We start from the raw sequence: 13,121 nt of genomic DNA on the forward strand, positions 1-13,121 counted from the left end.
AGGATGGCGAGTGACAAGAGTAACTGCCTGAGACCAGAAGCCCACCATAATTATCATAAAATTTATACATGAGCAACAATGGAAGAGGCTCAAACTTCATATAATTATACGTATACGTAGAATATATATTTATAATGAACATCAAATGCTCTGCATTGATTTGATATGGAATACCTTGCAATTACTATATTTACTGCCAGCTCAATAATTGTAATTGCTGTACATAATATAACTTAATTAAGCATGCAATTTGAACTGTTGGGTCCACTATTATCAGCTATTAATTTTAGTTAAGGCTGATGTGCTCTCCCAAAACGGGTCATACCAACTATCAAGTGAAATACAAAACTTGTTTTCAGCTTCAATGCATATCTAGTATGTGTGCATGCAGGTGCATGGTTGCTGCAATTGAATACAGAACAAGATATCAATAGTCTAAGAAGTATAATTAATAGGCTAGGTATGGAGTTCTATTACCTCCTAATGTTAGCACTGTCTTCACATCTTATGATTGCTACTGCTGATTCTGTAACAGTAGAATCAAACACTGAAGCAGTGGATAACAATACTTGCTGGACAAAGATACAAATACCCTGTGAAACTTCATCAACCACACAAACTGGTTTAATGAAAGATCTGAGCTCAGAGAAATGTATTGGTTCAACAGTAATCGAAGATCCTGACCTGGATTGTTATCCTTGGATGTTTCGTAATCCCAGAAATGGAAAATGTGAATGTAGTAACATTCCACTTCACTCTGTACTATGTGATGTTGAAATCAGCAGGACATCCATTCTAGATTGCTATTGTATGACTTACGATAGTGAGAGCAATGAAACTCAATTAGGAAGATGTGTGTATGGTTGCGGGCATAAAACAGACACTGTGTTTTATACACTTCCAAATAGCACAGACGATCTTAATTCATACTCTTGTGGAAGAATGAATCGCGATTCAACACTGTGTGGAAAGTGTCTACCAGGATATTCACCACTCTTGTACTCGTATGAAATGAAATGCAAGAACTGCACGGGAGAGAACATGACCTACAACTGGATCAAGTACATAGCAGTTGCTTACATTCCTTTAACATTCTTCTTTTTCTTTGTCGTAATCTTCAAATTCAATGGAACTTCACCAATGCTGAAAGGTTTCATTAGTATTTCCCAAGGACTTTTTTCACCTATAGCTGTTAAAGCTTACTTTTCCGTTACTTCAAGGAAAGCTTATATTGAGAATTTCACCAGAGCTTTAGGTAGTTTTTATGGTATCTGGAATTTGGATTTCTTTCGTGCTGTCAATCCACCTATTTGTGCAACAGACATCAGTCAAATACAAGTGCTTGCTTTGGACTATGCTATTGCCTTTTATCCATTGGTACTGGTTATTCTGACTTACTTTCTCATTAGTTTGCATAGCCGTGATGTACGTATAGTTGTTTGGTTGTGGAGACCTTTTCATAAGGTTTTCAGTTTAGTTAGTCAAAACTGGGATATGAAAGGATCGATTGTGAATGCTTTTGCTACCTTCTTTTTACTCTCCTACTTAAAAATTCTCAATGTTACTGTTGATATACTAGTGTTCACTGAAATGTATGTACTGAAGGCAAACAGCAAAGAATATGTTATAAAGCATGTACTTTACTATGATGCCACAGTGGAATTCTTTGGACAGGACCATCTTCCGTACGCAATAGTAGCTTTGTTTGTCGGAGTTTTGGTTGTAATACTTCCTATAGTGTTTCTGATTGTATATCCAATGAAATGGTTTCAGAAATGTCTCAATGCTTTGAAAATTCAGCGTCAACGTCTTGACATGTTTGTCAATTGTTATCAAGGTTACTACAAGGATGGAACGAATGGTACCAGAGATTATCGATGGTTTTCAGTGACTTACTTTTTTCTTCAGCTGATTGTGTTCGTACTATTTACGTTCTCGCAAAGTATCTATTGTTTTTCTATCGCAGTGTTATTCATAATTACCCTCATGTTTATGCAACTCTCACTACGACCATACAAGGAAGAATTCAAAGTGTACGACATAACAGATGCCTTCATGCTACTGATTTTTGGTGGAATGTTCATTATGGCAATCGCAGGAGATGAAGCTGACATCAAAGCTTCCTACTTCAGTACATTTTCTTATTCATTTCTAGCACTCCTTGGAATTATCCCGATTATTTACTTTCTTGTAGTAACTATTTGGTGGCTCCTGGTAAAGAAACAACTCAAAACTTGGTGCATCAGCAAACTTCGTAGCTTTCGAGCTCAGCCTGAAATTCCACAAATTGAAGAGTCGTTTTCAGACAGTGATATTCCACACCGGTTGGAAAATCCATCAGATTACTCATCACCAAATACCCCGCTGATTTCTGCCACTGGAAAAGATGCAAAGTATGGTTCAGTTGCTTGAAGTGTCATTCCAGAGCCATGGTTGTAATGCTAAAGTTGACTGTACTGAAAGTGTAGCTTCCCTTCACATACAAGTATATAGGTGTTTGTGCACAGTGCACAACTATAGTGGTAGAGACAACATGTCATAATTACTAGAGCACTACAGTGAAAAACAGTGTTAGTCGAGGTTGAATAGCTTTATAAGTGACAGAAAATAGTTATTGTTACTGCATGAGCCATCATGTAATAATTCAGTATCATAGTTTGATGTACAATTCTTGCAACTTTGTTATAATAATTATTGTTCTACTATATTATTATAGGTAGTTCCACCGGTATTGAGTCTTCACATGGAAATAACAGGGCTCCTCCACATGGCAATTTACAGGAAGGAGGCAACTAGCCTCGAGACCAGGCCTATTAAAATTAATCGGCCTGGATTCGAGGCTAGGAGGCAACTGACCGCAATTTGTTTCCCCGGAAACCACACCCACTAATTATCGCATAGAAGCACATGCAAAATCGCAAAATTAATTGCAGAAAACTGCTATTTACCTGTTCTCCTTCTCTTTTCTTCATCAACAAGACAGTGATAGAGCTCATTTCTGCTCATTCTATATACCTAGTTAGCTAGTTATCTAGAAGTTAGCTAGCTAGAACTATTAAAAGCTAGCGAGGTGAGTCACATGAAACTTGAAGTTCAATGGTACAGGAGGCAAGGACCTCCTCTGCCTCATTGCTAGTTACACCCCTGTAAGTCTCATGTACCTCAGATGTAATGTTCTGTTACTACTATAATTTATTGATCATTTGTTTCGTGCATATGTATAGCCTCGTTCGGCCTGGGAACAAGACTAATGCTAATTAATCTTTAAAAAATTTAGGTACTCATGTGATATCTCCTCTGGTACATGTGCATGTGCATGAAACGCGTTCGAAAGTGAATATCATTAAGTACAATGAAAATCTTAGCAGCACTTAGCAGTTTGACATAGCATAATTTTTACATAGCTAGAATCCGCATAGTAAGACGCTCCATCCCCGCATGTGCTCCTGGTATACGTCAAGAGACTTTTTATGACAAATTGGTTTAGTACCTCGTGTCTGAACATACTATTAGCAAGATTGTTGAAACTCACCGTCACTGCATATATCAATGGGTTTCATTCTCAATACTGCATGTGTATGTAGCAATCAGTTAATTGCAGTCATTGCATGCTTATATAATATACCGTATAGAGGGTAATTTTCTTGGGGCAAAATATTCGTGGTTTTCGTGGGTGACGGTCTGACCACGAATATTTTACCCACGAATGAAGCGACCTTGCCTACCTTTACCTGCAGTGCAAGCAGCAACCACGAAAATATTATCCACGAAATGACTAAATACTGCTCAACCACGAATATATTTTGTCCTCCAAAAATTACCCGCTAGACGGTATAGTATTTTCGACACCTTGTAATATTAATGGTACACACAGCGGAATTTTCATGATGGTATTACGCAATGTAGCGTAGCTCACTTACAGTGGCCCTGAGGTATACACCTGCTCCATTTTGCGCTTGCGGTTCATTTTGCAGTTCAACTGCGTTTCTGCAGTTCGCTTTTGCAGTTCGCTTTTGCAGTTTGTTCTGGAGTTCGCTTTTGCAGTTTGCTTCTGCAGTTGACTTTTGCAGTTGCTCAATCTCACAATAATCACATGACATCAACATGTGCTTTAATAAGAAACAGACAAGAGAATAATTATGCTGGCTATATAATTATAGCTAGCTAGCTGTGTCTAATTCTAATATCTGTGCATGTCTGTCTGTGTTTTATCATGGCACATTTGCAACAACTCAACGGTATACGGTAGGATATATGCATGCAGACATTGAATAGCTACCCCATTTCAACATATCTGTTGATGGAATACTTTTACTCGTGGAGACCTTACAAATAATCGTTCATACACAGACAGACACAGCAGAGATATTAGACACAGTTAGCTATAGCCAGCATAATCATTGGCTTGCCTGTTTCTTATTAATAATTAGATGTTGCAACAACATAATTATATGTTGTTGCAACATCTTGTTGTTTATTATTGTGGTAACCTGTTTCTACAGGCTTGCTATCAGCATTTCTATAGGTCCTGCTGTACAATCTATGTCCTTAATGCTGTAAAATCATATTGAATTGTGATGTCAGTGATCATTGTGATTGAGCAACTGCAAAAGTCAACTGCGAACTGCAGAAGCCAACTGCAGAAGCCAACTGCAAAAGTCAACTGCGAACTGCAGAAGCCAACTGTAAAAGCCAACTGCAGAAGCCAACTGCAAAAGCCAACTGCAGAAGCGTAGTTGAACTGCAGAAGCGCAGGTGAACTGCGAAATGAACCGCAAATGCAAAATGGAGTAGGTGTATACCTCAGGGCCACCGTAATAATTACCAGTTGATTGACTATTTCAGTTGACTATATACATTTAGATCATGTTTGCCATAAATACTGCAATTTGATTGGCTAAAGGAAGTGTTCTGTCCAAACTTAGAAAATCAAGTACACATGCATGTATATATACTTATAGAAAATCATGTACTTACTGAAAATCATGTACTTCACTTAGAAAATCATGTAGCAAAGATCAGATAAGAACATTCAAATCTGATTGGCTAAATACTCATGGTTGCTATGATCTAAAATGCTTAGACACTGTTTAGGAAGTTTCCACATGATTTAGAAGTCCTCAGGGCTAGTAGAACCCTCACTGCGTTCGGGATACTACAACCAGCCCTTTGGGCTTCTAAATCATATAGAAACTTCCTAAACAGTGTCTAACTATTATATATAATTATATAAATGAAAAAGAAAACAGAGTATTCATAATTAAAATTCCGTGCAATACATAAATAATGAAACATTCTAATATTGTTTACTGTTTCACTTTCATCTCCAAAATAATACATTTTACCAGGTGCATGCTGATGCTCTACTAAATAGGCTTACGCTTACCGAATAGATCGAGAACAAGATCCCTCAGTTATAAGATTTAGATACGGAGTTCTATTACCTCCTAATGTTAACACTCTCTTCTCATCTTGTGATTGCTACTGCTGATTCTGTACCAGTAGAAGCAAACACTGAAGCAGTGGATAACGATACTTGCTGGACAACGGTACAAATGCCCTGTGAAATTACATCAACGACACCAGCTGGTTTAATAAAAGATCTCAGCTCTATTGGTTCAACAGTGATCAAAGATCATGACCTGGATTGTTATCCTTGGATGTTTCGTAATTCAGCAAATGGAAAATGTGAATGTAGTAACATTCCACATCACTCTGTACTTTGTGATGCTGAAATCAGCAGGATATCCATTCTTGATTGCTATTGTATGACTTACGATAGTGAGAGCAATGAAACTCAACTAGGAAGATGTGTGTATGGTTGCGGGCATAAAACAGACACCGTCTTTTATCCACTTCCAAATAACACGGACGATCTTAATTCATACTCTTGTGGAAGAATGAACCGCGATTCAACACTGTGTGGAAAGTGTCTACCAGGATATTCACCACTCTTGTACTCATATGAAATGAAATGCATGAACTGTACGGGAGAGAACATGACCTACAACTGGATCAAGTATATAGCAGTTGCTTACATTCCTTTAACATTCTTCTTTTTCTTTGTCGTAATCTTCAAAATAAATGGAACTTCACCAATGCTGAAAGGTTTCATTAGTATTTCCCAAGGAATGTTTTCACCTATAGCGGTAAGAGCTTTTCTTTCAGTTGTTTCAAGGAAAGCTTTTTATATTGAGAATTTCATTAGAGCTTTAGGTAGCTTTTATGGTATATGGAATTTGGATTTCTTTCGTACAGTCATTCCACCTATTTGTGCAACGGACATTAGTCAAATACAAGTGCTTGCTTTGGATTATGCTATTGCCTTTTATCCATTGGTACTGGTTATTCTGACTTACTTTCTCATTAGCTTGCATAGCCGTGATGTATGTATAGTTGTTTGGTTGTGGAGACCTTTTCATAAAGTTTTCAGTTTAGTTGGTCAAAACTGAGATATGGAAGGGTCGATTGTGAATGCTTTTGCGACCTTCTTTTTACTCTCCTACTTAAAATTTCTCAACACTACTACTGAGTTGCTAATATTTACTAGAATGTATGTACTGAAGGACAACAGCAAAGAATATGTTATAAAGCATGTACTTTACTATGATGCCACAGTGAAATACTTGGGACAAGAACATCTTCCGTACGCAATAGTAGCTTTGTTTGTCGGAGTTTTTGTTGTAATATTTCCAATAGTGTTTCTGATTGTATATCCCATGAAATGGTTTCAGAAATGTCTTAATTGTTTCAAAGTTTAGCATCAACGTCTTGACATGTTTGTCAACTGTTATCAAGGTTACTACAAGGATGGAACGAATGGTACCAGAGATTATCGCTGGTTTTCTGTTACCTACTTTTTTCTTCAGATGATTGTGTTCGTACTATTCTCAGTCTCGCTAAGTATCTATTGTTTTTCCATCGGAGTGATATTCATAATTACCCTCATGTTTATGCAACTGTCATTACGACCATACAAGGAACAATTCAAAAAGTATAACATAACTGATGCCTTCATGCTGCTGATTCTTAGTGGAGTGTTTATTATTATCATCGCAGGAGACGAAGCTGGCATCAAAGATTCCTACTTCAGTAGATTTTCTTATTCATTTCTAGCCCTCATTGCAATTGTCCCGATAATCTACTTTCTTGTAGTAACTATTTGGTGGCTCTTGGTAAGGAAACAATTCAAAACTTGGTGCATAAACAAACTTCGTAGCTTTCGTGCTCAGCCTGAAATCCCACAAATTGATGAGTCATTTTCGGAGAGTAATATTCTAGAGAATCCATCAGATTACTCATCATCAAATACCTCGCTGATTTCTGCCCCAGGAAAAGATTCAAAGTATGGCTCTGTTGCTTAATTGTGCTGTATAGCCATGATTGTATGCTGAGTAGTAGAGTGTATTGTCTGAAAGTGTAGCTTAAGCCTACACAAATAGGTGTTTGTGCACAGTGCACAGTATACATGCATAGAGACTATGTTTTTGTGTTCTTAAAAACTAGAGCGCACTAAATTGCAACCCCCTCAGTGTTATTCGGATTCTATTTTGGTATGGGAATGTATGATGAAATAGTTATGGGTGTGAGAGCAGCCTCCACTACACACATTGCCTATAGCTATCTATAGTGCTATTAAATGAAGTTGTAGGTTCCAAAAGAGTGTCATGTATATTATAGAGCACACGTAGTGCATGCACACAACAATAATAAATAATGGTGATAAAATATTCACTATAAATATAAAATTATTATATATACACAAGAGTACATGTACTCCTGATATGAACTTATTTGTGGGCCCACTATATAGCTATATTACAAGTTTTCAGGCCTGGTATAGTATGATGAAAGCACCACGGGTGCTGATACCTCGGCGGATGAGTCAAAGCTACATAACATAAAGCCATAGGTATTGCTAATACACACGTGATACTATTTGTCACGACAGAAGAGATTTAAAGGTAAAGAACCTGCAGCGTACAAGCTGAGACCCACACATGAGAAGCAAGTGTTGTTGGCTGTTTTTTACAGTTAACCCTTTAACCGTCACGGGCCACGATCGTGGCCCGCAATAGTGACTTTTTTTGCGAAATTCTAATTCTGCGATACTTAGGAAGTAGCTCGAACTACGCACATCCCTGTATAGAGGAAGAGCTGTAGAATCACGTGCAATTTAGTCTAGAATTTTCCAAGCCATGTTGCTATATTAAAATTTCATTAGCATCTTACCGCACGAAGTTTATAGCTATGGCTAGGTTGTTTACTTGTGCCGATGTGCTTGAACAGCTTGAGGACAGCAATGGCGATGTCTCCTCTGGTGATGACAGTGCCTATGAAGGAGAGAGAGGATAGTAGGATACCTCCCAAAGGCTACCAGCTTTATGCCAGACGCTGATGAACTGTCTGGGACTGAGGACATGCATGACATGGACCTAGACGCTAGAGCTATGGACCAGGACGGTGAAAGACCAGGAGAGGGCTCACTGTGTGACTCTGGCAAGTAGTATAGTATAGCCTGAATATCAGTAGTAAGTATAGTATAGCTAAAATAGAATTAGCAGTAATGAACAGTCTTTATGTGAGCTTGTAAATATCATAGATCGTTCACCGATATAGTATTACATGTACGTATTGTACTTCAAATTGATATATCTTAGCACTGTTACATTCATATGATGTGAAAATCAAGCTTAGTCAAGCCTTTATACCATTATGATAGGCTGATCCATAAAAAAAAATTTTTGGATTTTATCTCACCGCTGGCCGAGCATTTAAAATGATAAAAACGGGTGAGCGTAATAACCGTGGTTGTTATGGCAACACATGTTGCACCATTTTATTCCTTGTTGTATGGACATTCTATTGGTATATGGTTGCTAGGCATTTTATTGCTCTGGAAACCCGATAGAGAATTTACAGACATTTCACTTCACTGTTAATTAAGAATCCGACGGTTAAAGGGTTAACATAATAAATGCATGTCGCAGGAAAAAAACATGTACTATAGTGCACTTGACTTGTGTATACAACCGTTTTGACAACAGCAAAATCGATCAGTTAGTTCCACAACAACATTCTTTTCTACCCTCTTTCTATCCCGAGTCCCCAACACTCACTCCACTGGAATGCTGATATGTGTTACACCGGTCCGTATCAACATTCTACACACGAAAACAAGTTTGATACATAAACAAGTAAACCATAAAAATTATAGTCTATCTACGAACTATTGTATTGTTCGAACAATCAGTATTAATAGTCCATTTGAATTTATTTGGGACCACTATCATAAAGCTATTTAGCCACGCTGGTAAAATGTACTCTCCCAAAACAAGCCATATCATAAATGAACTATCAAGTGAAATACAGACTCTATATTTTCAACTTCATTCCTTACATGCAGGAGGTGCTTGCTAGTATATTATTATTTTATAAACTGTATTCAACTTCATTCACAATCTTATCATGTGCAGGTGTCACTATAGTGGACTTACCCCTACTCCATGAATGTAGAGAACAATAATTATTATAGTCAGTCTAAGATAGGTATGGAGTTCCTTTACCTACTATTGTTAACTCTCTCTTCCCATCTTATGATTGCTACTGCTAATTCTTCACCAGTAGAAGCAAACACTCAAGCAGTGGATAACAATACTTGCTGGACAAAGATACAAATACCATGTGAAACTTTATTAACGACACAAAATGGTTTAATAAGAAGAGGTATCAGCTCAGAGAAGTTCATTGGTTCAACGGTAATCGAAGATCATGACATGGATTGTTATCCTTGGATGTTTCGTAATCCCATAAATGGAAAATGTGAATGTAGTAATATTCCACATCACTCTGTACTATGTGATGTTGAAATCAGCAGGACATCCATTCTTGACTGCTATTGTATGACTTACAATAGTGAGAGCAATGAAACTCAACTAGGAAGATGTGTGTATGGTTGTGGACATAAAACAGACACTGTCTTTTATACACTTCCAAATAGCACAGACGATCTTAATTCATACTCTTGTGGAAGACTGAACCGCGATTCAACACTGTGTGGGAAGTGTCTACCAGGATATTCACCACTCTTGTACTCATATGAAATGAAATGCATGAACTGTACGGGAGAGAGTATGACCTACAATTGGATCAAGTACATAGCAGTTGCTTACATTCCATTAACATTTTTCTTTTTCTTTGTCGTAATCTTTAAACTTAACGGAAATTCTCCTTTGCTGAAGTTGTTCATTAGTGTGTCCCAGGGAATCTCTTCACCCATAGCGGCAAGAGCTTTTCTTTCAGTTGTTTCAAGGAAAGCTTATATTGAGAATTTCACTAGAGCTTTAGGTAGCTTCTATGGTATCTGGAATTTGGATTTCTTTCGTACTGTCATTCCACCTATTTGTGTGACGGACATCAGTCAAATACAAGTGCTTGCTTTGGATTATGCTATTGCCTTTTATCCATTGGTACTGGTTACTCTGACTTACTTTCTCATTAGTTTGCATAGCCGTGATGTACGTATAGTTGTTTGGTTGTGGAGACCTTTTCATAAGGTTTTCGGTTTAGTTAGTCAAAGCTGGGATATGGAAGGGTCGATTGTGAATGCTTTTGCTACCTTCTTTTTACTCTCCTACTTAAAGATTCTCAACACTACTACTGATTTGCTAATATTTACTACAATGTATGTACTGAAAGACAACAGCAAAGAATACGCTAAAAAGCATGTACTTTACTACGATGCCACAGTGGAATACTTGGGACAAGAACATCTTCCGTACGCAATAGTAGCTTTGTTTGTCGGAGTTTTCATTGTAATACTTCCTATAGTGTTTCTGATTGTATATCCAATGAAATGGTTTCAGAAATGTCTCAATGCTTTGAAAATTCAGCGTCAACGTCTTGACATGTTTGTCAATTGTTATCAAGGTTACTACAAGGATGGAACGAATGGTACCAGAGATTATCGATGGTTTTCAGTGACTTACTTTTTTCTTCAGCTGATTGTGTTCGTACTATTCTCATTCTCGCAAAGTATCTATTGTTTTTCCATCGGAGTGTTATTCATAATTACCCTCATGTTTATGAATCTTTCGTTACGACCATACAAGGAAGAATTCAAAGTGTACGACATAACAGATGCCTTAATGCTACTGATTTTTAGTGGAATGTTCATTATGGCAATCGCAGGAGATGAAGCTGACATCAAAGCTTCCTATTTCAGTACATTTTCTTATTCATTTCTAGCACTCCTTGGAATTATCCCGATGATCTACTTTCTTGTAGTAACTATTTGGTGGCTCCTGGTAAAGAAACAACTCAAAACTTGGTGCATCAGCAAACTTCGTAGCTTTCGAGCTCAGCCTGAAATCCCACAAATTGAAGAGTCGTTTTCAGACAGTGATATTCCACACCGGTTGGAAAATCCATTAGATTACTCATCACCAAATACCCCGCTGATTTCTGCCACTGGAAAAGATGCAAAGTATGGCTCCGTTGCTTGAAGTGTCATTCCAGAGCCATGGTTGTAATGCTAAAGTTGACTGTACTGAAAGTGTAGCTTCCCTTCACATACAAGTATATAGATTCTAGGTGTTTGTGCACAGTGCACAACTATAGTGGTAGAGACAACATGTCATAATTATTAATTTTCCTAGAGCACTACAGTGCAAAACCCTCAGTGTTAGTCGAGGTTGAATAGCTTTATAAGCGACAGAAAATATAGTTATTGTTACTGCATGAGTCATCGATATAATAATTCAGTATCATATATATAGTTGATGTACAATTCTTGCAACTTTATATTGTTCTACTATATATTGTTCTACTATATTATAGGTAGTCCACCAGTATTGAGACTTCACATGGAAATAACAGGGCTCCTCCACATGGTATATGTGCATGTATGGAATGTGCTTGGCTAAGATTGACTTATAGTCTCATGTACCTCAGATGTAATGTTTGTTCCTACTATAATTTATTGATCATTTGTTTCGTGCATATGTATAGCCTCGTTCGGCCTGGGAACAAGGCTAATGCTAATTAATCTTAAAAAATTGAGATTCTCGTGTGATATCTCCTCTGGTACATGTGTGCATGGCGATAACGCGTTCGAGCAAATATCATTAAGTACAATGAAAATCTTAGCAGCACTTAGCAGTTTGACATAGCATAATTTTTACATAGCTAGAATCCGTATAGTAAGACGCCCCATCCTCGCATGTGCTCCTGGTATACTTCAAGAGACTTTTTATGACAAATTGGTTTAGTACCTCGTATATAGTCTGTCTGAACATAGTATTAGCAAGATTGTTGAAACTCACCGTCACTGCATATATCAATAGGTTTCATTCTCAATACTGCATGTGTATGTAGCAATCAGTTAATTGCAGTCCTTGCATGCTTATATAATATACCGTATAGCGGGTAATTTTCGTGGGGCAAAATATTCGTGGTTTTCGTGATGGACGGTCTGACTACGAATATTTTGTTCCACTGCTGTGATCGGACCACCGGACCAGGTCCATTGCTGTCCAACGGACCAGGTCCACTGCTGTGATCGGACCACCGGACCAGGTCCATTGCTCCTGGTCCGGTGATCTGATCACTGCAGTGGACCTGGTCCGTTGGACAGCAATGGACCTGGTCCGGTGGTCCGATCACAGCAGTGGACCCAGCTGGTCCGGTACCCACGAATGAAGCGATCTTGCCTACCTTTACCTGCAGTGCAAGCAGCAACCACGAATATTTTGTCCTCCAAAAATTACCCGCTAGACGGTATAGCATTTTTAAATTAGTGACATCTTGTAATGGTATACACACAGCGGAACTTTCATGATGGTATTACGCAATGTAGCGTAAGGATATAATTTAGCCCTTAGCTCAGCTATAACTATATTATCCTATTTGGGCTTAATTGAATGCATGCATATACACAAGTTGACTATTTCAGTTGATTGACTATTTCAGTTGACTATACATACAGACGAAAGAAAACAAAGTATTCATAATTAAAATTCCGTGCAATACATAAATGAAACATTCTAATATTGTTTACTGTTTCACTTTCATCTCCAAAGCAATACATTTGACCAGTGGAACGCTGGTGCTCTACTAAATAG

General features: G+C 37.8%; 2 protein-coding genes across 2 annotated transcripts; both read left to right on the plus strand.

The window, feature by feature from the left end:
• Nucleotides 1-349: 349 nt before the first annotated feature.
• Nucleotides 350-2,668, plus strand: LOC135336286 (uncharacterized). The gene has a single exon (XM_064532045.1). It carries the CDS (start codon nucleotides 463-465, stop codon nucleotides 2,410-2,412), a length of 1,950 nt encoding a protein of 649 aa, XP_064388115.1. The 5' UTR covers nucleotides 350-462; the 3' UTR covers nucleotides 2,413-2,668.
• A 274-nt stretch (nucleotides 2,669-2,942) lies between these two features.
• Nucleotides 2,943-7,557, plus strand: LOC135336287 (uncharacterized). Its single transcript, XM_064532046.1, has 2 exons — nucleotides 2,943-3,146; nucleotides 5,349-7,557. Exon 2 carries the CDS (start codon nucleotides 5,451-5,453, stop codon nucleotides 6,450-6,452), a length of 1,002 nt encoding a protein of 333 aa, XP_064388116.1. The 5' UTR covers nucleotides 2,943-3,146; nucleotides 5,349-5,450; the 3' UTR covers nucleotides 6,453-7,557.
• The last annotated feature ends 5,564 nt before the right edge of the window (nucleotides 7,558-13,121 follow it).

The sequence above is a fragment of the Halichondria panicea genome, chromosome 5 (assembly GCF_963675165.1).
Source record: "Halichondria panicea chromosome 5, odHalPani1.1, whole genome shotgun sequence".
NCBI lineage: Eukaryota > Metazoa > Porifera > Demospongiae > Suberitida > Halichondriidae > Halichondria > Halichondria panicea.

Excerpts from the sequence above, each read along its gene's own strand:
- LOC135336286 (XM_064532045.1), top strand. The coding sequence starts at position 463 with ATGGAGTTCTATTACCTCCTAATGTTAGCACTGTCTTCACATCTTATG.
- LOC135336287 (XM_064532046.1), top strand. The coding sequence starts at position 5,451 with ATGTTAACACTCTCTTCTCATCTTGTGATTGCTACTGCTGATTCTGTA.